This window comes from Cannabis sativa, chromosome 2 (assembly GCF_029168945.1).
Source record: "Cannabis sativa cultivar Pink pepper isolate KNU-18-1 chromosome 2, ASM2916894v1, whole genome shotgun sequence".
NCBI lineage: Eukaryota > Viridiplantae > Streptophyta > Magnoliopsida > Rosales > Cannabaceae > Cannabis > Cannabis sativa.
In genome coordinates, this window is record NC_083602.1 from 17,997,616 (window position 1) to 18,024,974 (window position 27,359).

General features: G+C 36.6%; 2 protein-coding genes across 2 annotated transcripts; both read right to left on the reverse strand.

Annotated features, from left to right (window-relative positions):
• Window positions 1–11,109: 11,109 nt before the first annotated feature.
• Window positions 11,110–15,041, reverse strand: LOC115719315 (lysophospholipid acyltransferase 1). Its single transcript, XM_030648300.2, has 8 exons — window positions 14,414–15,041; window positions 14,128–14,183; window positions 13,662–13,882; window positions 13,155–13,563; window positions 12,818–12,903; window positions 12,475–12,538; window positions 12,272–12,390; window positions 11,110–11,725 (listed from the first exon to the last, which is right to left on the reverse strand). The coding sequence occupies exons 1-8, from the start codon at window positions 14,713–14,715 to the stop codon at window positions 11,585–11,587; spliced, it is 1,398 nt and encodes a 465-aa protein (XP_030504160.2). The 5' UTR covers window positions 14,716–15,041; the 3' UTR covers window positions 11,110–11,584.
• Window positions 15,042–18,995: 3,954 nt separating this feature from the next.
• On the reverse strand, window positions 18,996–22,282 carry LOC115721093 (ruBisCO large subunit-binding protein subunit alpha). The gene is made up of 8 exons (XM_030650337.2): window positions 21,990–22,282; window positions 21,425–21,605; window positions 21,197–21,318; window positions 20,890–21,097; window positions 20,637–20,782; window positions 20,221–20,527; window positions 19,608–20,059; window positions 18,996–19,515 (listed from the first exon to the last, which is right to left on the reverse strand). The coding sequence occupies exons 1-8, from the start codon at window positions 22,041–22,043 to the stop codon at window positions 19,228–19,230; spliced, it is 1,758 nt and encodes a 585-aa protein (XP_030506197.1). The 5' UTR covers window positions 22,044–22,282; the 3' UTR covers window positions 18,996–19,227.
• Between the last annotated feature and the right edge of the window lie 5,077 nt (window positions 22,283–27,359).

A 27,359-nucleotide genomic window follows, 5' to 3' on the forward strand; every position in this document is an offset into this window, starting at 1 on the left:
AGAAAGGCTCGTTCAGCTGGGTGTCATCGACCGAGTCAGTACCGCTCCCTTCTGCCTCTTCCTCCTCATCGCCTGATTCGTGAGCTGGGGCCGTCCAGTCGTCGTCTGTCTCCTCGACCTCGACATCAGGGGCATGCCTCGAATGAATAAGATAGTCGCGGGCTGACACCGTGGACTCGCTATCTCGAATATCAATGGCCCCAGGCTCAGCGAGCTCTTGCACCATTTTCTCGATGTCCGAAGAAGACATCAGACCTAGCTCTATGCCCATAGTAGGTGCGATCTCCTCTTCTGAGATTGAAGTTGGGAGAAAGCTATCTTCCTCCTGGTCCTCGTCACCATCGAATGCGTGGCCTCCCGAGCCGAGCAGCTGACTATCCGACAGGTCGCTCATCTGAAAGATAGAAGATCTTTTCAGCGTGGTGAATGTGTGAAAACAAAATAAGTGATCTCACCCGCATTAAACTACAATGTCGCGCTTGATAGAATGGTCAGCATCCTTGTGAATGCTGACCACCCCATCAATATGCGAGTAGAGATAATACTAAAAGTGCGAATAAGTCACGTGTCCAGGGCCAAGCGATATACCTCTAGAAACGGTGGGAGAAACTCAGTGACTCAAGGGGCATGCGTTCTCAAGCATGACCCTGAAGTTACTGAGGTACTCCCACCGTTCCGAGAATATCTACCAGCCAAAGAGTACGCTCATTAGAACATTAACGCATGTCGCAAATGGCTGGGTGTATCACAGTATCTCAAGGGACATATAACCGCGTATATGACCATTAGAATACTATGACACATCCACCATTTTGAAACTCGGTTAATGTTCTCGCGACTAAATTCACAGTATATAAAATCCTAAAAGATCTAGCCAACAATCAGAAGTAAGTAAATCTCGCAAATATGCGAGTATTCAAATTGTTCGTCCGAATACCCGCGAGTATTCAAAGCATGAAACAGTGCCTATTCAAGTATTTCTTACCCCGTATGCGGTCATGCCAACTTACAGGTCATTCTCTATGAAGTTACCCAGGTTTTTACCTAAAAAACATAGCCTCATATATACCATCTATAAACATTCATTCTTAAACAACCCTCATGCATACTAAAAACCCAGAAAATACAGTCCCCACTCAAACAGAAAACGAAACACGGTGAAGATTCGAAAACTAACCTTTTACTTTGCAAAATCTGTTCCCACGAATCGCCCTTGACTGCAATGTAGAATCAAGAAAAACCCACGAAGAAAGGCAAAAATCTGAGCAATTTATGAAAGTGTTTCTTAGTGGTTTCTCTGAGAGTGAAGAAACAAAGGAGTTAAGGGGGTTGAAGAAAAATGAGGGAAAATGGGGATTTTTGGTTCGAATCAGGAGGTTTAAATACCCAAATCCCTCATTAATTGGGATCGCGACACGTGGCAGTCGAAATGCCTAGAGTCACCCAATCCAACGGCCAGAGATGGCCACGCCTACACAGAAACCGAAGAGTTTTGTGACGTGGCACCATAAATGCAATAAAAGTAATAATTATAGCCGTCATTTTTCGAAACCCTCGAAGGGACAACCAAAGGTCACCTCCTCGTGACAACCTTTCACCTGTCTCTCGAGTATAGTTTCCCTTGTGACCGCACCTGTAACATCGTGAAACTAGGGGCATGTGTTATAGTGAGATTTCTCTTACCTAGAAACTCGAGACCAGACCCCTACTTAGAGGACACGTATACTCAGATTTTCCAAAGAAAGCTGAGACGTCCCTGAGGGACTCCTCGAAGTTTTAAACCTCGCTTAAGATAGAATCAGCGAGAGGTGGCGAGCATGACCGAAGTCTAATCGCATCCGAGACAAGAGAGTAGCTCGCATATATCAAATATATGCGAGCATCCTCCCCGTGTCCTTATATCAACCAGGAGAACGATTCTCTATAAATATGAGTTGGTCTTAAGAACCCTGCAGCCTTTATAATGTAATATAGGCTTGCATAACTAGGCCCTATCAGCCCGTCATGCGATGTCCACAAGAGGCGACTACCTAAGGACGCAGACATCCCGAGCATAATTGATGAACCCGCAAGTTTATCACCAGAATATGGACAGCCAACTCGCAGATATAGAAGACGCATACGTTGATAAACTTAGTAAGTGTCGTTCATTTATTAATGTTAACGTTGTTTAGTTAATTATTGTAATTCAATGTGTAAAAACGGATTGAAAATGAATGCAATCCCTGTATAACTAATTGCACACCTGCTTTGTATATAAAGGGGTGATCCACCGTGAAATGGCACCTACAGAAACTCTTGCAACAGTGGACTAAGCAGACCGTGATCTGACTGAACCACTATAATTCTTTGTCTCATTATTATTTTCCAGTTTTTTGTTAATTATTTCTCATTCCCAGTTGAGTACTCGCCATTCTAGGTTGAATACTCGCAGTTGTTCTTTCACGTAAATTGCTTCTTGTTACTAATAATATCATATAATTTGGTGTTGCGAAATTCACTCGACAACAGTCAGCACAGTAGAATATAATCATGATTATATGTTCAAAAGTTTAATTCTCATGATTTGTCATTTCATTGGATTTAGACTAACATGATAATCGGTGATAAGGTATACTTACATCGTGGATAAATGTTATGTCCTTTCCAGGGCATTGGCAAAGTTTACCAGTATCGGATGTATAGAGTACACATTGGATTGGACCGATATTGATCTTGGATAAGATATCTTAAACTTACCATTATATCTTTTTAAGTCAATATCACTGGTTGATCTTAGGTCTATGGATCTTAATCCTGATATGGTTAGGTTCAGCTAGTTGTATTATTTATGTTCTTCAAGTTGTTTGTGGAAGCTAACCAATGGTTATGGCAGATATTTACATCTTGGGAACATGGTAGTTCAATTGAGTGGGAGCGCTAATCATAGATATGGAATCTATAGTTCCTATAAGTATTTAGAAGTGAAATGATGATTTTTTCAAGCTTGGCTTAATAGAAATAAATGATTGAGACCTCATTTTAGTGATTATATTAGATTACTGAAATATCATTTATTGGTAGCTAAATGTTTTAAGGATAAAATACATTGAAGGATAGAAGGGTAAATTTGTCCCTATTCATTATAGATCATCTATAGAGGATCTTGGACTATAAGGACTGTAACAATGGATAATCATAACGTATCTATCTCTTGGTACATATAGAGCATTCTATATAATTGAGAGTGTTATTCAATTCCAAATCTATAGTGGCACAAGCAAGAATTAATAAGTTAGAGAATTTACTTTGTAAATTCTAGATCTACTTGTTGGAAGCTCGGTTATATAGGCTCATGGTCCCCTCACTAGTTGAGATAATACTGCTTGCAGACTCAGTTAATTGGTTTTAATTAATCCATTATAATTCTAAAATTAGACTATGTCTTATTTATGAATTTTCACTAAGCAAGGGCTTAATTGTGAAGAAAAGAGATTTTGGGGTTAATTTATTAATTAAGAGACTTTGTATGGTCTAATTAATAAATAATATAAATGGTAATTTTATTTGATAATTAATTATAATTATTAAATAAATAATTTTAGTATTTATAGGATTGAAATTGGAAAATATAGTATTATTGAAAGAAGAATAAGTGGTTAAAATAAAGTGGCAAAATTGTAACTAAAGAATGGTCTTTTTAGTGGCCAGCCACTCTAGTGATTTTTTCTCAATATTTTATTCTTTTTAATCCATATAATTCAAACCTAAGCCCTAGTTGAAACACTATAAAAGGAACATAATGCTCTCTTCTCATCTAATTATTGCCTTCAACCAAATCAAATCTAGTTTCCTTTGTCAGACAACTAGTAGATGAGAGACACCTTCTATACAGTTTTCAAGCCTCCTTCATTGTTCTTCATACTCGAGCTAGGCATGCCAAAAAGATCTATTTAGTTAGAGCGGTTTGGAACTCTGATCCGATGGATCACCTCTGATTTGAAACATTCAGATAATTATTGGATCTTGGATCAAACCGCTCCGCCCCGCCTAATTTTTTTTGGATCGGATCTGATCTGATTCGATTTCAATTTATTTAAAAAAAAAAACTTAATTCAAGACTCGGACCCCATACTCGGATCCCTTGGGACCTAGACACAGACCCGGAACCCAGACCCGGACCCGAACCCGAACCCGACCCGGCCCCGAACCCGGGACCCAAGACCAGGATCAAACCCGGGACCCAAGACCAGGATCGAAGGCGGGACTTGAGACCAGGACTGGGACTGGGACCCAGGACCGGGACTAGGACCCGAACACTGACTTGGGACCTAGACCCGCACTCTGATCAGGTACCCAGACCCGAGACCCGACCCGAACCCGGGACCCAGACCCGAACCCAGACTCAGGACCGGGACCCTAACCTGGTTCGGACCCCGATCCCAGACCCGGGACTAGGACCGGGACCCAGACTCAGACCCGAACCTAACCCAGCCCGGCCCCGAACTCGGACCGAACCAGGGACTCAAGACCAGGATCAGGATCGGGATCCGGGACCCAGGACCCAGGACCCAGGACTAGAACCGTTACCTAAGACCAAGACCAGGACCTGAGACCTCGGACTGGGAGCTGGACCGTAACTCGGGACTCAGACCCGGACCTGAAACCGGATTGGGACCGGGACCCGGAACCCAGACCAAGACTCGGACCCAAACTCGGATCTGGACCCAAACTTGGACCCAAACCCAAACCCAGACCGAGACCCGAACCCGGACCCAAGACATTGACTCAGACCCAAACTCGGACCCGGACCCAAACTTGGACCCGGACACGACCCTTTGTTGGTGTTGGGGTAGAGTTTATTAGAAATATATTATCTTTATACAATCTATTAATACATGTAAATACCAAACATAGTATTGTATATAATAATACTAATACAAAATTAAAATGGATATAAAATTATAAGTTAATATTAAAATTCTTAAAAGAAAAAAGAGTCGGGTCGGATCAGATCAGATCAGATCCAATCAGAATAAGTCGGGTCGGATCTGATCCGATCAGAGTATCTGATCTAGCAGGGCAGGGCGGGGCAGATCCTTACATGATCTGGATCAGGTCAGATCATAGATGGATCAGATCCGACCCGACCCATTTACACTCCTAACTCGAGCCTATAGTGATAGAGTGTCATGCCCACACATAGCAAGTCAAGTACTCAATCATAGTGGGTAAGACATTGGTAACCAACCCGAAGGAGAAAATGAGATTCAAGCTCATATCTTGATAAAACTCTGTGACAAAAAGGAACAAGGGTTAGAGATCTATGCGGAAGGAGTGATATTTTTTCGCTGCAACTAATGTACGGTTTTCTAAACTCTTATGTATTTAATTTCATTGTTTTAAAGATATTCATATTTAGGATGTTAATTCAACATACTAGTTAGTAAATCTATATCTTGGTAAAATATTCCCAACACCATCCTCCTCAAAGCTTGCTTCAACAGCCAACTTCATTAAATGCTCTGCGGCTAGGGCAGAAGCTTGACCGTTAATTTCATGAGCCACTAGAAACGTAGACATTGGAGCCACCCTATCTACCGTTAACTACGACTTTTCTTCCTGAGCTATCCCGACCTTCCTTCCATCACTGTCACCTTCCTTTTTGACCTCTTCTATCTCCTGAAATCCCATCTCTTCTTCTAGTTTAGTGGCATCTCTTTCATCACCCTTCTTCCCAAAAGAATCGTCTATCTTCTCCTTCCCTATTAAATCTACCTCTAAAACTTCCTTCTTTTTTGCTTCTTCATTCTTATAAAACTTAGAGTCTTCATGTCATATGGTATTAAAAAAGTTATTGATGTTGGGTTTTATGCCCTAAATAAAACTCATTTCAATATAATCAGATTTACTTATTAATATAGATCAGAAATAACATTCAATGTTGCATGGTTCACATGATATATTTCATGATTATATGTACATAATGTATAAATTCATCTGAAACCCTTTTCACATACTTGATCCTGTTTATTGTGTCGTCAACACATTGGAAAGTAAACATGACTATGTGGATAAAGTTTCCTAGATTTATCAGACACAGGATTTTACTGATATGATAATCTACACCAGAGTTTACTTGCATTTGGAGAAGTGTTATGTTCTTTCCAGAGCATTGGTTAAAGTAAAGCTCAGGTTGGATGCATGGAGTATGCATCGGAAGGGACCGATATTGAACTTTGACTTAGATTTATTAAACTTACCGTAATATCTATTCAAGTCAATATCGCCTAGTTGATCCTAGATCAAATGATGTTAATCCTGTTATGATTAGGCTCGATCTCAAGAGGCTATTCGTGTTCTTTGATTTGTTAGTTAAGCCTACTTTTGGGTCAGGGTGATACGTACATTTTGGGAACACGATAGTGCAATTGAGTGGGAGCGCTAACATAAACATGGAATCTATAGCTTCTATCTGGCAAATAGTAAGTAATGGATGATCTCCTTCGAGCTTGACCAAACGAAAATAAATGGTGGAGATCTCATTTCACATAAGTTGAAATATCATTTATACGGGGTTAAGTGTTTTAAGGATTAAATACATTGTAGGGTGTAACGGTAATCTAATCCCTTTACTGTGTAGATCATTCATATAGAGGATCATTGATCAAATTAGGATTACAACAATGGATAACTAATGATGTGTCTATATGGTGGAACATATAGAGCATTCTATATACTGAGAGTGCAATTCTAAGTTCTATGCGTGGATTCAACGAAGAATTAATAAGTTAGTGAATTTTAGTAATAAATTCTTGATCTACTTATTGGAAGCTCGGTTATATAGACCCATGGTCCCCGCACTAGTTGAGATAATATTGCTTGTAAGACTCATATAATTGGTTTTGATTAATCAATTATAATTCTCAAATTAGACTATGTCTATTTGTGAATTTTTCACTAAGTAAGGGTGAAATTGTAAAGAAAGAGTTTTAGGGGCATATTTGTTAATTATGATACTATGCATGGTTCAATTAATAAATATGATAAATGACAATATTATTTAATAATTATTTATAGTTATTAAATAGTTAGAATTGGCATTTAAATGGTTGAATTAAAAAATTGGCGTTTTTGAGAAAATCAGATGCAGAAAAGATAAAACTGCAATGCAAAAAGTGAGGCCCAAATCCACTTGTATAGGGCCGGCCACTTTTGTAGGGAATTTAAACTGATATTTTCATTATTTTAATGCCAAATAATTCAAACCTAACCCTAGTGGAATGCTATAAATAGATAGTGAAGGCTTCAGGAAAATTACACTTAAATTTTCTATTTTTCCTTCAGAGAAAAACCTAAGCCTTCTCTCTCCCTATCTGGCCGACCACTCCCTCTCTCTTTCTTCCCTCTTGAATTTCGAAATCCTTAGTGTGAGAGTAGTGCCCACACACAGCAAGTGATACCTCAATCATAGTGAGGAAGATCGTGAAGAAAGACATTCAGCAAGAAGGAGTTTCAGCATCAAAGATTCAGAGAAAGAGATCCAGGTTCAGATATTGATAATGCTCTGCTACAGAAAGGAATCAAGGGCTAGATATCTGAACGGAAGGAGTCATTATATTCCGCTGCACCCAATGTAAGGTTTACTAAACTTTATATGTGTTTATTTCATCGTTTTAGAAAGTTCATATTGTTAGGTTTTATGCCCTAAATAAAACTCCATTTCAATGTAATCTATTTTATTCAACATCAATAAAGAAACATAAGTATTTTTCATTCATTTGTGTATGTTTTGGTTCACTTTATCAATTGCTTGTCTATTTGATTTATAAATTCATCTTAAACCATTTTCACATACTTGATCATGTTTATTGTGTTGTCATCACATTGGAAAGTAAACATGACTATGTGAATAAAGTTTCCTAGATTTATCAGACATAGGGTTTTACTGATATGATAATCTACAACAAGAGTTTACTTGTATTTGGAGAAATACTATGTTCTTTCCAGAACATTGGTTAAAGTAAAGCTCAGGTTGGATGCATGGAGTATGCATTGGAAGGGACCGATATTGAACTTTGACTTAGATTTAATTAAACTTACCGTAAAATCTATTCAAGTCAATATCGCCAAGTTGATCCTAGATCAAATGATCTTAATCCTGTTATGATTAGGCTCAATCTTGAAAGGCTATTCGTGTGTCTTTGATTTGTTAGTTAAGCCTACTTTTAGGTCAGGGTGATACGTACATTTTGGGAACACGATAGTGCAATTGAGTGGGAGCGCTAGCATAAACATGGAATCTATAGCTTCTATCTGGCGAATAGTAAGCAAAGGATGATCTCCTTCGAGCTTGACCAAACGAAAATAAATGGTGGAGATCTCATTTCACATAAGCTGAAATATCATTTATACGGGGTCAAGTGTTTTAAGGATAAAATACATAGTAGGGTGTTACGGTAATCTAATCCCTTTACTGTGTAGATCATTCATATAGAGGATCATTGATCAAATTAGGATTATAACAATGGATAACTAATGATGTGTCTATATGGTGGAACATATAGAGCATTCTATATACTGAGAGTGCAATTCTAAGTTCTATGCGTGGATTCAACGAAGAATTAATAAGTTAGTGAATTTTAGTGCTAAATTCTTGATCTACTTATTGGAAGCTCGGTTATATAGACCCATGGTCCCCCCACTAGTTGAGATAATATTGTTTGTAAGACTCATGTAATTGGTTTTGATTAATCAATTATAATTCACAAATTAGACTATGTATATTTGTGAAATTTTCACTAAGTAAGGGCGAAATTGTAAAGAAAGAGTTAATAGGGGCATATTTGTTAATTATGATACTTTGTATGGTTCAATTAATAAATATGATAAATGACAATATTATTTAATAATTATTTATAGTTATTAAATAGTTAGAATTGGCATTTAAATGGTTGAATTAGGAAATTGGCATTTTTGAGAAAATCAGATACAAAAGGTGTTAAAATTGCAAAATTGCAAAAAGCAAGGCCCAATCCACTAAGCCATGGCCTGCCACCTTTGTAGGCTTTTTAAGTTGATATTTTCATTATTTTAATGCCAAATAATTCAAACCTAATCCTAGTGGAATGCTATAAATAGATAGTGAAGGCTTCAGGAAAATAACACACTTTCTGAATCAGAAAAACCTGAGCCTCCACTCTCTCTTCCCTAGCCGCCACTCACTCTCTCTCTTCTTCCTTTGATTTTCGAACTTACCCTAGTGATTAGAGTAGTGCCCACACACAGCAAGCAATACCTCAATCATAGTGAGGAAGATCGTGAAGAAAGATCATCAGCAAAGGAGATTCAGCATCAAGGATTCAGAGAAAGAGATCTAGGTTCAGATCTTGATAATACTCTGCTACAGAAAGGATACAATGGTTAGAGATTTGAATGGAAGGAGTCATTTAATTCCGCTGCACCCAATGTAAGGTTTCTTAAACTTTATATGTGTTTAATTTATCGTTTTAGAAAGTTCTTATTTAGGATGTTAATAAACATACTTGTGAGTAGATCTAAGATCCTGGTAAAATAATTTCCAACACATATTTAGGGTGTTAATCAACATACTTGTGAGTAGATCTAAGATCCTGGTAAAATAATTTCCAACAATTGAATCTATAGCCACAATCATTGAGCTTGAATAATTTCAAATTTATCTCAAAGCCATCATTTTAGAAAGTGAGGAATTCAGGAACAAAATATTTATCGTCCTCCTCCATCTTGGGTGTAAGATGGTGCAAGAAATTCTTTTCTACAGTATCCTTCTCAACGTCTAACAGGCCACCACACATGGCACCAATCTTCCTGATGGTCTTCATGTTCCATAAGTGTAAAGGCAACCCTTCAATACCAATCTAGGAACCTCTACAATCAATTTTCAAATCCTTGCTTTGTTCTTTTGAAGACCACCGAATGAAGGAAACTACAATATCCATGTGCCTGAAATCACCATCCTTTTTAGCATTAACAATCTTTCCATCTCTTCCTCAATCCTGCACCAAATTATTGTACAATCATTGTACATTTGGCTAACCACCAATTTTCTTCCAATATCCCTTGAGAGATTGTAAAAAATAGCGCTCCAAGAAATCTCTTGCTATTGTCTCTAAACATAATCACAACCATGTTCCAAACCCTCTCACAATGTTTCATTATAGATATTCGTGAACATTCTTCTGTTCCATTCTCTTTCGCATAAACAAGTTTCTTGGCCTGACATTCGAATTTGCCTTTGGTAAAAAAAATCCCAATAACCTAGTTTATTTGACTCTCTTCTAGCAACACACTGGATGAACTCTCTTTTCCCCTCTACCATTTTTTGGGATATTGACTCTCCCAACCTGTTGTTATATATCTAATTGCATTGAGCTCTTGGCAACATTGACCCATGATTGTGGTTTTTGACCAACTCCTTTCTACACTTCTTTTTGTTGTCACCCCATTAAGACAGTTCTGAAGGTCCAACTACCCCTTAGCTCTTTCTTCTTTTAGTATAATCACCATCTTTATCTTATTATTCTTCAAGACAGATATCTTCAGGAAAGCTCCCTTCGTGTTGGTGAAGCACTCTATAAAACAACTCCCCAAGCTATTCTTGAAGGATCTTGTGAAAGCAATCCCCCACTGCCCTTCTTTCTTTTGCAATTCCTCCAAGTTTTCAATCATCTACGCCATTGCCTCAATGGATACCGCTATTTCATATCTATATATTCTTGTTCTTTTAGAGATTCTTGTTGATATCTTGTTATTTGACAAAGTCATCATGAACACCTTATGTTCAGTACGAAAGCTAGGGTTTCGGTATCTTCCATGGCCAAAAAGGCCATAAAATCCACTCTCAAAAGGAGAGAAAAGAGAGCATAATTAGGAGGAGAGAAAATATGTAGTGTGTTAGCAAAATCATACTATGCAATCTGCAAACAAGTTTTAAAATGAAGTGTTTCCAAGAAGATTAAATTTTAGTATTTTTACAATACTATTTTTAGGAGTATCACACTTAAATAATAAAAAATAAAAAAAAAAAAAAAAAAGAGCATCAAAAGTACAATATCTTCGAAGTTTAAATTTTGAGTAAGGCTATATCAGTAGAAAAAAGTAAGCAAATTTTGATTACTTAGTCAAAGAGAGAATAAAGTGATTAACTTTTGTTTTGTTCTTAAATAATCATAATACTTGAACTTACAAAAGTTCATATAGTCAAGTCCTTTAATTAACTTTAGCTATATCAAAATTCACTCAATGGACTAATAATCGAACCTCCATCTTTTTTGGCTTCACGCTTTGGTGGGATATGATGAATCTACAACCAAACTTCCAAAAACAAGAAATAACTACAGAAGCAGTAAGTAGGTGGGCATTGATTGGATGTAAATTAATGCCATTTCAAATCAGATATGCAGGTAACTTTTAACAGTTTTGAGATCCAAAAACGAAAAAAGGTAGTGCATAAGTTAAAAAAGAAAGAAAAAAGAAAAAACTTGTAGAGGAGTGGTTGTTTGTTTCTCCTATTCTCGTTTCCAAACACTGCCAAGGGAAGAAACAAGGATTTTCTACCTCTCATTCATTCATCTTTCCGAGACTTTGGTCTGGCAGCCTTAGCTGGTTTGATTACATAACTAAGTAAGATCAGTGCAATGGGAATAATGGTTCCCACATAGTACACACTTCCGTACGAAGCAAGAGTTTCATGGAGGCTTAATACCTGTTTAAGAAAACAGAATAGCATATCTATTAGAAACTTTAAAAGTACATAAGCTGTTCATGTAAATAATCATTAGTCTAAAATTATATTGTTAACTACCAAATTTAAGTTTTATGTAAATATATGGAATATATAACGAGGGCTTATACGATAGGGCTTATTTACTGGTCTTTCTGGTTTTGGCACAAAAATAAATTGTATTCCCAACTTTTTTATACAACAATGTACATCATAGTTATAGATACCACTCGTAAGTTTTTGATTTTTGATATTTTTTTTTTCAAAAATAATTTACAGTACTAAAATCAAAATTCACTCTAATTTCGACACCATAAATTATCCGAAATTTTCCAGCTTGTGAGAGATCCCTATAATGTACATTGCCCATAAAAAATTGAAAATTAAAATTTATCCATGTACAGAAAATAGAAAAAGTTCCTACTAGTAGATCAAATTTCATATTCCCAACATAGAAGCCTCCTATAAATATTATGTATAGACATATATATATGTATAGTTATGAAATGACAAAGTGAGAAGACACACCATGAAACCAACACAAGAGTAGTTGAGGACCAAAAGGGTGTAAGCAAAGTTAAAGAGCACAAGTATGTTCTTAAACAGGGACATCTTCGGCGGTATAGCTTGCTGCCATCTGTAAATGACTGGTTGCAAAAGAAGCAACAGAAAAAAAGAGTTAAGTCATTTGAGGAAAGCACTATGCAGAAAAAGGCAGGCTTTGAAAATACCTCTTGAACCAGCAATCATCAATGCGGACTGAACAAAGAATATAATATAGCCAGGATACAATCCCTGAGAAAAAATATATAAATAACAAAGGTGTGATTAAAATAGTTGAACTTTAACACCATTAAAGGTGACAGGCTTGGCAGTTATGGAAACATTAACTATTTTTCATTAATAAATAGTAACTAGAGATGAATTGAACAGCCAGCAACGGCTATTTTAATAATCCAGACAAAAGATGGTGATGCTCATAAAACACATTCATAAATATATCATGATAATTGTGGGGAAAGAGTAAAAACTAGAACAGTATTTTACAAATTCTTAAGTAGCATAAATACTCACGTGCCATACAGCGCTGACAGTCTGTGTTGCGAGCAACTGAAAGAAACCCGGTTTCTTTCCCTTCTGAACGAGTCTCTCATAAACATCTAACACAAGAAAAATGCACAAGTTAATGCTACACAACAGAAAGAGTCATCTGCAGCTTCACTCATAAATCGCAAGTTAAAAAAAACGCTACACATATTAGCAGTAACTAATGCAAGGAAGTTGGATCAAGTGGTAGATATAATTTCACAAGATTTTGTTGACTAATTAAACATCAATAGCATCAAAATCTTAGATATACAAATCAATCCACAACCAATAAGATTCAACAATAAAAAGAAGGGAAACTTACAATGACGAAGCCAGGTGCTGACTTGTATATTCCACACAAGAGGCAACTGAACTGAACTCTTTGCTAACTCAACACCTAGAATATCAACATTCTTAGCACGATCCCATTTCGGCTTTGGTGGTGAAGATTCGGTCCAGCCACTAAATCCTAGGCCAGAAATAATGATGGACGCTTCTGAAAGCGACCAGATAAAATAATATTTCCATCGTGCTGTAAACCCAGACATGTACTGGTAGCCCAAACGTTTCCAGAATCCCCATTCTTGGTATAATGGATCTGTAAAACGGGACAGAGGAAACTGGGGAACCAGGTACAAATACAGTCCCATACAAAATGCAGCTTGGAGTAGAGCTCGAAGAGTTGCCCCATAAGGAGATGGTGACAATCCTTTTTCTGATGGGCTCCAAATCTACAAAATTATTTCCTCAGAGATAAGCTAACTAGGATGGCTTAATGATTTCAACAAAGAACACAAAATGTGAGAATAAGAACATCACAAAATCATACCCCTTTTCTCTCTGTCCAATCAAGGTAATCCTTCATTTCATAAACTGGACCAGCAAAGTGGCTGCCACAACAAAGGCAGTAACCAAAATATTCAATGATTGAAGGTAACTTAATCAATCGGTTTTTCTTCTGAGTCTCACTCAACTCTTCCTCTTTTTTCATCCCATCATTGTAGTTTATTGCACATGATATAACTTTCAGAGTTAACACCATTAAGGCTCCTATATATGAGAAGGAAATCCATGAACAGAAGTTAGAACTTAGCCCAAAAAGAAGAACGCAACAAATTTAACATAAAAATAAATAAATATTCATCAATAGTAAGAAGGGATAACTTTGGTCGCACTTTTCTCTGCAGAAGAATGCCTCACACAACAAATAAGCTTTAGTTTTAACTGACTAAGGTACTTAACAAATCAATCAACACCTCTAAACAGTACAAGTCAGTCACAAAAGGATTGCTTACCAGTTGCATCGATTCCTCCTTCCTTCCATGCATCCCCGCTCATATAGTAGACATGGCTACATACAAATAAGAATTGTCATGAGTTTAGTAAGTGGCACAACCAAGAGCTGTTTTTTTTCTCAATTTGTATTATGCAATGCCATAATGAGAAACAAAAAAACCTCCAAACCAAGAAAAAACAGATTTTTAACATATTACCACTCGCCCATTTACTCACTACGCAAATTAATAGATCAAAACAAAACAATGTGAAATTCAAATAAAAAAGCCCGGAAGAAAGAAATACCAGCCAATGAGATAGCCGAATCCCAAGAAGAAGGTGATAATCCCACAATGACGGCGAAACAAGACCATGGAAGCGTAACCCAGTAACATGGGGACCCAAAAATGCAAATTTGAAGAGAACCCAAATGAGAGATAAGATAGGAGAACCCCCGATAGTGCCGCGTAGAGGTTCTTAGCGAATCGACCCGGAACAAATCGCCATAAGAAGCTAACAGGTATTGTGGCGGCGAAACAGAGTAAAAAACGGAGCACAGCGACCGATACACCGATCGAGGCCGCCATGGATTCCATGGCAAGGTCCATGTCTGAGCTCTGTATTCTCTTGTCTTTCGACCCTGAGTTCTTACTCGATGAGAACTATATCTGACTCTTTTGTGAGGTCAACAAAAAATTTCCCAGTTTCCAAACAAAATTTTCATTCCTTTATATAACCATAAACCACCTTGATCCGAATGACAATAATGCCCCCGCTTATGTCCCTTTACCAATTTCCACTGCTATTCTATTTCAAGCGCGTGGGTATATTACACCTCGAAGTTATCGAAAAGAGAAAAGGAGAAAGAACACGATCAAGTTCGGACGGCGAAATAAGGCAATTAACTTCTCTTTATCGGAAGAAAAGAGAAGAAATAATTCTGTTGAAAATTATTTTATTTTGTTTATATAATTAATTAAAAAAAGTAATTAGAATGTTTTTAATTTAATTATATTTTTTTTATATACAAAATGTCAATTATTGTAAATTAAACTGAGTTATTTACAATAGAAAAAAGGGTTAAATTTCTTCTAACCACATACAATTATTATCCAACACTAAAATTTGTTTAGTCATGTCTGGATTAGCATCCTGTTTAATATAAAATACACAAACTGAAAAAAGATAGGATAATTGATGTGAAACATCCAGCACCAAATCTTGAAAACAAGAAAGTTTGATGCAGAACCATTTAGAAAATTAGCGAGAATCATCAAATCAATTTCTACAAAGTCAATACATAAATCAAGTTATCTAACCCAACAAAAACCATAAAACATAACATTTGCTTCCATTTCTTGAGATTTAAAATTGCCAATAATTGGTTTGGCAAGAGCAGCATCGACATTTAATTTGAATTTATTCTCTGGAGAGGTAACCAAGGTTGATGTGTAGCAAGTCCATACTAGTTTATTGCAACAGGGATAGCAACATTAGTATGATACTGAAAGTTTCGAATGTAGGGCCCATAACTTTTGAATAAACTTCAAGAGTCTGTATCAACTTCTCATGGACAGAATTATTTCTATCTGACCATATATACCACATAATACAAAGAATCTTCTCCATATCATCAGTGGAATAGATTGAAAAAAGATAAATAAGAGGAATAGATTGAAAAAAGATAAATAAGAAATTCTCCATCACGTATTTGGTTTGCCAATCTGTACTCGAAAGAAAAACTAGCTGCTCTCCAAACAGCTTTGGCATGATCACATGAAAATAAAGCATGTCGTATAGATTCCCAAGCATTAGAACACAAGCTACATGTTGTAGAGTTTAATATCTTTTGATGAAACAGTGACTTCGCAACTGGAAGGGAAGATTGAGCCACCCTCCAACCGAAGATATATTTTGGCTTTCGAAGGAAGTTTAAAAGCCCAAAACTTTTTTCACCAAGTTGCTTGAGATGTAGAACTTGAAGCCAGCTCTTGTTCTTCAAAAGAGCACGCAAAATGGTAGCTTGAATTGACTGAATATTCACTTGTTCCATTATAATGCCAAATCCATTTATCATCAATAGCAAGAAAAGAAAGAGGAATGGTAAGAATATGATCCACATTAGCTGGAGAGAAGTCTAATTGTAAAAGTTACAAGTTCCATTCTTGATTTTCAATTATATAATCTAAAACTCTACTCAAAGCATCACCCTGATAATGCAAGGGAGTGAAAATAGAGATTCTTGGGATGCAAGGGTCCACACCACATCTAATATTAGTACATCACCCACCTTCATTCTTAAACCTTTTTACCAACAGATCTCGTCCCCAACTAATACCATGCCATGTTAAAGATGACATACCCCCAGTAGCAGCCATTAAAAATTCATTATTAAGAAAGTAACAAACCTTCAAAACTTTTAACCTCAATAACTGTCTTTAGTCTCGGCTAGTTCTTAACTGATTCCACTTTTCCCTAATCAACCATGATTCCATCCAATCCAACAATATGGCCTAAGAAGGATACTGGTGATAACCAAAACTCGCATTTCTTGAATTTAGCATACAACTTAATGATCTCTAAGTCGTTTCAAAACCATCCAGAGATGTTGCTCATGCTCTGCTTCTATCTGAGAGTATACAAGGATGTCATCGATAAACACTATGACATAATTATCAAGAAAATCCTTGAACACCTTGTCCACAAGATCCACAAAATTTGTCGGAGCATTTATAAACCCAAATGACATCACCAAAAACTCATAGTAGCCATATCTAGTCCGAAAGGCAGTCTTTGAAATGTCGTCCTCCCTAATTCTTAACTGAAAGTTCTCCAAATCTGACTCTAATACCTCAAATATGTTTGTGGTATGTCTAATTCATGTCCCAATGCAAAGTTTGACCTATTTGCACTAAGACGGTCTAAAAAACTGAAACCCTAGTTGAGGATGTCAACCTGGGCGGTGGGTGAAACCCACGTTGCCAAGGTTGACTTTCAAGGTGTTAATTTGTGTATTTTCAGCTCCCAGGGCATGGATTTGGTTGCTACATGTCTTCATGGTACAGAATACTGAAAGATGGTGAGTTGGAAAAAAACTTGGTGGAATCAAACACCATTTCCAAAGTTCCCAAAGTCAACTTGGGTGCAGGGCTAGGGACCCCTCCCAGGTCGACTTGCTATGATTCGAGACTACTCAACTTTGAGATATATTCTTTCTTGTCACATGTCAAACATTAATGTCCACGCCACCAGGCTACTTTCGGTGTAAACAAATACACTTTTAATTTCAAAACCCTTTGATTAGAGGTTTAGCACCATAATTACAAAACATGTAACGTGCCTTAGATATTAGGGTATTACATGTAACGTGCCTTATTATGGGAATTAGTAGATATTTAAGGTTTTATTTAACATTTTATCATTATATGCCTCTTAGTAGATAATTAGGGCTTATTGTTAGAGATATAGGCTTTAGATTATTATTTTCTAAATTCTAGGTGTATTATGTATGTCATATATAAAATTTTATGTTTTTTTATATTTTATGCCCAATAACAGCAGAATGTGACGCTTTGGCTATTAGAGTCACTTAGATACAATAGAGTATCTTAGAATTAGCAGGGTAATATAGTTAGACATTTAGAATATCGGGATTTAATTGGGGCTAGGATCTTGGACCACTATACCCTTAAGTGGTTAGGTTACTTCTTAGTGAAGTAAAGGGCAAGATGATCATTTTGCCATAAGTTATGTTATTTGGTTTTAGTGGACTATTTGGAAGATGGATTAAATTAACTAAGATGATTATTGATTAGTTAATACTTATCCAAAACAAAGAAAGAAGTCAAGGAAATTCCCAAACCCTCTTTCTCTCTCCTTGTGTTCGGCCAAAGAAAAACCAAAAGAGAAAATTAGTTTCTCTTCAAATTATTACCAATTCAGGGGTTTCTAGCTAGGATTTCATTGAGTAAGGGAGAATTCAGCTCAAGATAAGCTTCTCCTCCTTTTTTTCTTTGAAATTTCAAGTAAAAATTGTTTTCACATGCAATTTTGAGTTCTAGCTACTGTTAGATCCTGGTATTGTTAGAGTTGAGTTTTTAAAGTTGATTTAAGTTTGTGTGAGCTATCTTATGATTGTTTGGTGGACAGTAACAAGTTTGAGCTAGGTTTACTTAGCCCTTTAATAATGAATTTGGATTCTGAGCCTTGATGGTATTAATTTTTGTTAGTTATGTCTATTATAATGTTTTTAGGTATTCTGAAGCTTTGTGTGAGATTTGGGTGGATTTAAGTTAAAAATTAGATTTTTTGAAAATCTGCAGCATGAAACGGCTCAGAATTGGATTTTTTATGTCTGTTATATGGTTTACACATAACCCCTAATGATCATCTAACTCTCATTGGTTTTTCTGATACTGACTGACTGGTATGTTGTCAGATGATAGGAGGTTTTTAGTCCTCAAAGAAGCAATTACTGTTGCAACGAGGGCAAATTAGTCACACCTCTGCCACATTGCTGTCAAAATATCTTTGCTCTAGAATATCCCTATGCCAATACTGTTTAGAATAGGGATTTGCTTTACGCCTTTTTGTTGTAACAAACTCTATACGTGTAATCCTTGAATTGGTTCTTCATTTCCTTATAATGATCGGCATTTGATCATAAATAGACAAGCTGAGCACTGTCAGTGCTGAGCTTTTTCATTCATCAATTGTGTAACAATAAAACTATAGCGATAAAACCAATTGCTGTAAATACAATTTTTTTTATGATTCCCTTTTCTAATATTTATTTGAAGTGATTATGCATTTTAATGAAAGTAAAATAACCAAAAAAAACAAGAAAAAAAAGTTGGCAGAGCCAGTAGAGGACAATTTTGTGAGACGGTTTTGAGGCAATCGGTAACGAACAAAGTAGATATAACATTACAAGACCTAACATTACAATTGATAGAAACAATCGATTATTATGTCTCTCCCTACAAAAAAGCTGGCACATTCCATTCAACATATTTCATTTCAGCGAGCATATTCAAGAATGCACCACCACATTGGTCAACTCTCTTCTTCTCTCCACGCCTAGAAGGAAAGATAAATCTCGCTAAGAAACTTCATATTTTCTAGACAGTAAGTCCCTGTGGTGGAGCGCCCACGGGTGCCTTGGGTTTAGCCTTCTCCACCACTATGGCCTGAGTGGTCAGCACCATTCCAGCAACTGAAGCCGAGTTTTGAAGAGCACACCTTGTAACCTTAGCTGGATCAATAACACCGGCATCAACCAAGTTTTCATATGTGTCAGTCATTGCATTGTAACCGACCTCCCATTCACTTGATTTGATTTTCTCCACTACTACTTCACCTTCAACTCCAGCATTTTGAGCTATTAATGAAGCTGGTGCTAACAATGCCTGCAAATTAGTTTCAGGGTCAGCTTAAGCAAAACAATGCACCACTTGCAATTATATATGAAAACAATATCCAATAATATATATATAATTACCTTTTGCACGATATCAGCACCTAGCCGCTCATCAGCATCTTCAAGTTGCTCCTTGATTGCAGGAACAGAATCAGAGAGATGAATTAAAGCGGCACCACCACCAGGTACAATTCCTTCCTCGATAGCTGCAAAAGTTGCATTCTTGGCATCCTCAATACGAAGCTTGCGGTCCTCAAGCTCAGACTCTGTGGCAGCTCCCACCTTTATGACTGCAACTCCTCCCGACAATTTGGCAATTCTTTCAGCCAATTTCTCAGTGTCATAAACAGAATCTGTCTCTGCCAACTCTTTTTTCAACTGAGCAACCCTAGCTTGCAACTCATCTTTTGATGCTGCATCGGCAATGAGGGTGGTGGAATCCTTAGTGATGGTCACCTTTCTTGCCACACCGAGCTGCTCCACTGAGGTGTTCTCAATAAGCAAACCCAGATCGCTGGCTTGAAACTCGGCTCCTACAAGATTCACAGATAAAAAATTGAGACGTGACAATTCAATTACTTGGTATTTAGGAAATAACACACATGAACAAATTGTCCATTACCATAAGCAAACTGAACTTATGTACACTAACAAATTCACGAAAAGCGTTTCAGCAGGCAGTCTATCTGCATACCTGTCAAAATAGCAATATCCTGAAGAAGAGCCTTTCTCCGTTCACCAAAACCAGGAGCCTTGATGGCAGCAACATTCAATATGCCTCGCAACTTGTTCACAACAAGAGTCGCCAAAGCCTCCCCGGTCACATCCTCAGCAATTATAAGCAAAGGGGATCTCAATTGGGTGGTTTTCTCCAACAATGGAATTATGTCCTTAATAGCTGAAATCTTCTGATCGGTCACCAAGACTCTGGCATTTTCAAATTCAGCAATCAATTTCTCTGGGTTAGTAACGAACTGAGGGGAAATATAACCCCTGTCAATCTGCAAATCAAATGAAGCAAAAAAAAATCAGAAACCACCATGTACTTAGCTAAGATTGGAATAAAAAATAATAATACCAAAGTACAATTCAAAGTTAATAAACACAAACCTCCATGCCTTCTTCAACTTCAACAGTTGTTTCAAATGAAGACGAAGACTCAATAGACAAAACACCATCAGGGCCAACCTTGTCAATTGCATCAGCAATCATTGTTCCGATAAGTTCGTCATTCCCAGCAGAAATGGTGGCAACAGCTGCAATAAGAAAGATAAACAAATTAAAGAATACGTACATTTTTCCAATTAGATTGTTTAACTTGTCCACTTAAGCAAATAAAGAAAAGTGAATGAAGTTTCATTACCTTTGATATCATCACGACCCTTAACAGGTCTAGCCTTCTTCTCCAACTCAACTATCAAACCCTGCACAGTTTTGTCAATCCCTCTCTTAAGGGACACTGGATTTGCACCAGAGGTAACACTCAAAAGCCCAAGCTTAATTATTTCCCTCGCAAGAACTGATGCAGTTGTTGTCCCGTCACCAGCAGAGTCATTAGTTTTACTAGCAACCTAAATACATCCCATATGTAAAATAAGTCAGCATATTTCAAATCAACCAAGAACACAGCTCAGATTAGTTTAAAAATTAGATTTACAAATAGAACGAACCTCTCGGATGAGAGCTGCTCCAGCATTTTCCATAGCATCAGGTAGCTCTATGGCACGAGCTATTGTAACTCCATCATTAACCACTTTAGGACTACCGTACTCATCCAAAACAACATTCCTCCCTACAAAAATTGATTAAAGGAAAACAAATACAGGTTAAATTCTAATACTAAAGAAAAAAGAGATGATATGATAGGAGAGAAAATAGAACAAAGACAAGGTAACTACCCCTAGGACCAAGAGTAAGGCCAACAGCGTCAGCGAGTTTATCAATGCCTGCCTGAAGTGCAGCCCTCGAGTGTTGGTCAAAGGCTATGTCCTTCGCATTAGCTTTAACAACAAATCGTCTGCTAGATTGCTTGTAGTTCAACCTACTGCTCTGCTGCTGGCTAACCCTCCTACTCAAACCCTGCTACAATGAAACATATTAGATAATTCTGAACTCATACACACCCAGAACCACAAAAACAGCAACTTAAGAATACTGTTATCTAATATTAAGATAGAGCAATTTAGACTAGAATTCCCATATGAAACGAGATTAGAATTATATGCAAGGCTCAACACTCCTGAATTCTTCAAACAACTTGAGCTAAAATCCCTTAAACCCAGCTTCCATTTCTAATAACGCATAATCCCCACCACCAACCAAAGACTCCAACAAGCAAAAACAATCCGGGAAAGAAGGAGAGAAAAGCAAAGTCAACCAAATTTTCGAAAGACAAACACACATTTGCTGTCAAACTACATTTTTTCCCGATAAACAAAAGAAAAATGAAAATGTATGTACTACCTTCACGGGAGAGCAGAAAATGGACGCCGGAGAAAGAGCATTAGCCGAGGCCATTCAAAGCGATAAAGAATGAAGTGGTTATCGAGGTGAGTGAAGAGTGAGGAGTTTGCTTATCTGAGTTTTTCTTTGGAGAAAATGCGGATAAGGAAAGCTAGTATTTGTTAGGGTTAAGTTTTATGTTTGGTGAAAGGAAGTTCCAGAACGTTCTTTTATATATTTATTTCCCTAGAATGAACCGGTAAGTCCGGCCTAGAGGCCTTAACCTTACCAGGGCCCTATTGTAGTACTTGCGGCCCTCGTAGAAATTAAAATTGTGAAAATGCCTATTTTTTTTTAATAATACCAAAAATATAAAATACGAAAAAAAAATAATAAAAAATATAGAAGAACGTAATCATAAACACAATAGATAAACTTTGTGGGAACTTTTTATTGGGAGCAAAAGGAAACACTAGTGAGATGTACCTTGCTTCATGGACCTGGACTGGTGTGTAGATCGAGAAAATATGAGCGGTTGGAGAGGATCTGTCTAAGCATATGATAGCTTGGCCTTGGGTCGCATTATGCTTTTTATATTAGCTCTTTTCTTTATCATCCATTTTATTATATATGTATGTATACATGGTTAGAATTAATATAATTATAAGTTTAATACTATAAACACAATCATTAACTTTGATAAATTAATAATGTATTAGAGGCATATGAGAGCACCCTTTATATTATAATTAGTTCATTCAATTATAGTATACCATAAAAGGACCACTTAAGTCCTATTAGTGAGTAACCCTTTAAGGTTATAAGGGTATGAAATGTATATATATATATATATACAGTAGAACCTCTATCTAAGAATGCACTTGGACCAAGTAAATTATATTCTAATTGGGAGGTTATAACTAAATAGAGTTACACTAGAAAAAAAAATTAAAAAAACCAAAAAATATCAATGTAACAATAATAACAATAAATAATCATTAATACTATATCATAATAGAAATATTTTAGAGTAAATATAATTTCATACATGTATTATAATTTAAAATAAAATTATTAATTTTACATAAATAAATTTACAAAATACATGTATATATTTTATTAAGATTTTATTAAGATGTAATTATTCTTATATAGAAGTATACTTTGTTAATACGAGACTTAGAAAATGTATAACTAATTACAATTTAGAGGTTATTCTTATTTATAACTGGCCCAAATCGGGACTTGATTTTTTTATAACAAATTAGTGGTTATTCTTAAATAGAGTATTCTTAAATAGAGGTTCTACTGTATATATATATGTTATTGATGGTAGAGTGGTTTTAAGGTGTATGGTAATAAAAAAAGAGGGGATTGCTCCACATTGTAGCTCTAAGGGTTTGGGTTCAATCTTGAGAACTTGTTGGTGATTCTTGTTGGAGGCATTAAAGCAAAATGACTCATGTGGATGGATTGGGAGGTATGTGTATTTATGAATTTGATACTCTAAATAAATATTGATCTTGGTTGATGATTATGAGTAATAAAGATTAGCATTTAATGTGTTTTTTGTTAGCTCATAATTTGTAGAAAGTTTAACAATTGGTATCAAGAGCCAAATTATTAATTTTAGAGCTCAAATTTTTCATAAACCCTTTTTTTTTCAAATCTGAAATTTATGATAATTATTTTCGGATTAATATGTTAATGTTGTATAAATATGAGTTCTATAATTTTAAATGTGTTCATAAATGTTTTGGGAACCATTTTTTTATATTTTCCATTGAGGTACATGGAAGTTTAACAATAGAGGATACCCATTTCGGATTTACCATTTTTGGTATATTATTTTGAGTTTTTTGAATTAAATGGGTATTGGAAAATAATAGAGGGTTGAAAATGGAACAAAACCCCTCAAACGGCGCCGGATTTGGTGGCCAGAGGTGGTATATATGGTCGGGTCACGAACCGGGTCGCGCCGATCTGGCTTGCAGACCCGCGGACCCGTGTGTGGGTTTTTTAGGTGACAAGGACGACAGAAAACGACATGTCGTTTGCCACTGTCGGGCAAAAACGACATGTTGTACGCCCTTTGGTTCAGCCCCCACCGAGCAAAAACGACATGTCGTTTTATTGGGCCTCTGGATGTCGTTCGGGTTAAACGACATGTCGTTTCCAAAAAACGACGTGTCGTACAAATGGAGTCTCAGCCCTTTGCAGCGAAAAACGACTTTATGACCCAGCTGCATGTCGTTTTCACCAAACGACATGTCGTTTTTCATAAACAACACGTCGTACGTCAGATTAAAAAAAAAGCAAAAAGGAAAAAGGCGGGAGCGTGGGGGCGCACGCAAGGTCAATTTTTGGACCATTTTTCACCAATTTTTTCCATTTTTAACATTCTATCATTCCCACATCTTTATTTTATGCATAATATTGATTCATGAATTTATTCATAATCTTAGTTATTAATATTATCTTATTATGGCATAAATTAATGTTTATTTAAACAATTAGTGCTTATTTTCTTACCTATCGTAAGATTAAGCATGGAAAATTGTTTGGTAATGAGGAACATTTAAATATTAATTTATTTAAATATTGTATCTTCCTCCCATATAAGATTAAGATCCTTATAAATAATTAATTATCCTATCAATAATAATTGCTTGCTAAGAATGCTTAATATGGTGAAGAAAATTTATTAAATATTATGAATCACAATTTATCTATCCTTTCGATAGTAAATTAATGTATTTGATTATAATATTTAATAGATTGTTCTTACCTGTGTATGAGTTCTACGTTATTAATTTTGTCTAAGAACTCTAGCATACATGATGATCATTTGTTATTTTGCGATCATTTATTTATGAGAGAAAGAGCACAAATGACATGATTTTGTTATAACATGCATTTAATGGTTATTGCTCTTGTTTCTCATTCAGCTTTAAGTGTTCCAAGAAACTCTGCCATGTTAACGCTAAATGGAACCAACCATAAGCAGTGGGTTGAATCCCTCATGCTAAATTTGACTCTTATGAGAGTGGACTTGGCCTTGAGAATGGATGCACCGCCTAAACCCGCTGATGATGCCACTGAAAAGGACAAGAAGTCCTATGAGGATTGGGAGCATTCCAATCGTTGTTGTTTGATGCTTATGAGGTATCACATGGATGAGTCCATTCGTGATAGTATTCCTCAAACTGAAAATGCAAAAGATTTTCTTGTTGCTATTAAGGAAAAGTATAAAAAGTTCTCAAAGATTGAGAAAAATGAGTGCTTAACTTTGTTCCATCGCACTAATTATGCTGATACGGGTGACATTAGAGCTCACATTGACAAGCTCATGGATTGTTACCAGAAGCTTAAGGGCATGGGATTAGATCTTGGTGAGGATTGCATGGTGTGGTTTGTAATGGAAACCATTCCTTCTCAATTTGATTCGATTAGATCAAGCTACAATGCTCAAAAGGAGCAGTGGACCATTGAGGAGATGACTGCTATTCTTGCCAAAGAAGAAGAGGACATGAAAAAGGGGAGAGCAAGAAGTATCTCCACGGTGACCAATCTAAACAATTCTCACAAGAGAAAGTTCACTCCCAACAACTCTAATGACCAAAGGTTTCATAAGAAGAAAGCCACCAATCCTAAGGGAAATGGACAAGCAAGCTCTTCTTCATCTGGTCATAAGAATGAGTTTTTGAAGGGAAGTGCAACTTTTGTCAATGCTTCGGGCATAAGAAAGCTGATTGCCAAAAGCTCAAAGCTCACTTAGAGAAGAAAGGTAATTGTCTTGTGATGGTTTGTTTGGAATCCGATATTATTGATGTGCCCTCAAACACTTGGTGGTTAGATACTGGTGCTACAATTCATGTTACGAATTCTTTGCAGGCAGTGACAAGTCGAAGAAGGCCGAGTAGGTTGGAGGAGTATGTGTACATGGGAGACGATACTAAAGTCAGAGTTGAATTTTTTGGGACTGTTAATCTACAGCTGAATACTGGGCATTTTTTGGAGTTGCATGATGTTGCTTATTTACCCTCTATTAGGAGGAGTTTGATCTGTGTATCTATTTTGGATAGACTAGGTTATTGTCTTCATTTTGGAACTAGAAAACTGACTTTGTATCGTGACTCTATGTTGCTTGGAAATGGAACTTTATGTGGAAACTTATATAAGCTTGATTTACATGATGTTGTTCCTATTACTTCTCCCTCTTGTCCATCCTCTTCTTCTCTTAATGCTGTTGTTGGTTCTAAACCTGTAAGATCAGATTTCAAATCTTCCATGCTTTGGCACAAACGTTTAGGCCATATTTTTAGAGATAGAATGGAAAGAGTGGTGAAAGATGGTGTGCTTCAGGATCTTGATTTTTCTGATTTTACTGCCTGTGTTGATTGTATAAAAGGAAAGTTGACTGCCAAGGTTAGAAAAAGTAAGTCAGACAGATGTGCAGATGTGTTAGAGCTTATCCATACTGATATTTATGGGCCTTTTGTTCCACCTGCTATGGGTGGTTATAAATACTTTATCACCTTCATCGATGATTTTTCCCGATATGGCCATGTTGAGCTCATTCGTGAAAAATCTGAATCTTTAAATGCTTTCAAGATTTTCAAGACGAATGTTGAGCTTCAAAAGGAAAAGAAAATTAAAGTTGTCAATTCTGATAGAGGTGGTGAGTATTATGGGCGTTATGATGAAACTGGAAGGAACCCCAAGCCTTTTGCCAAATACTTGCAAGAATGTAGTATTGATGCAAGATATACAATGCCAGGGACACCCCAGCAAAATGGAATTGCTGAAAGAAGGAATCACACACTTCTTGACATGGTACGTTGTATGTTGATTCATTCTAGCTTGCCAGAATTTTTGTGGGGTGAGGCATTAAGGACTGCTGCTTATATCTTGAATCAAGTACCTAGCAAGTATGTCCCAAAGACACCATACGAGTTGTGGTCAGGCAAGAAACCGAGTTTGCGTCATTTTCATGTTTGGGGATGTAAAGCTGAAGTAAGGCCCTATAACCCACAATCTAAAAAGCTTGATTCGAAGACTATTAGTGGCTATTTTGTAGGCTACACTATTGGTTCGAGGGGTTCTAGATTCTATTGTCCTTCTCACACCACCAGGGTGATAAAATCAGATAGAGCTGTCTATTTTGAAGATGAATTTGGTTCAAGTCAAGGGTCAAGAGAAATTGTGTTCAGGGAAGAACGTATTTATGTCTCTGTACCTGTTGCTTCCGCTTCCGCTCCTACTATTGATCCTGTGATTGAACAAATTCCAACAGAAGCTCATGACGAACCTCAGAATCATATGCAAGATGAAAATCCTGATATTGAGGGTGATGAAGTTGTGTTCAGAAGATCAGAGAGAGCTCGCAAA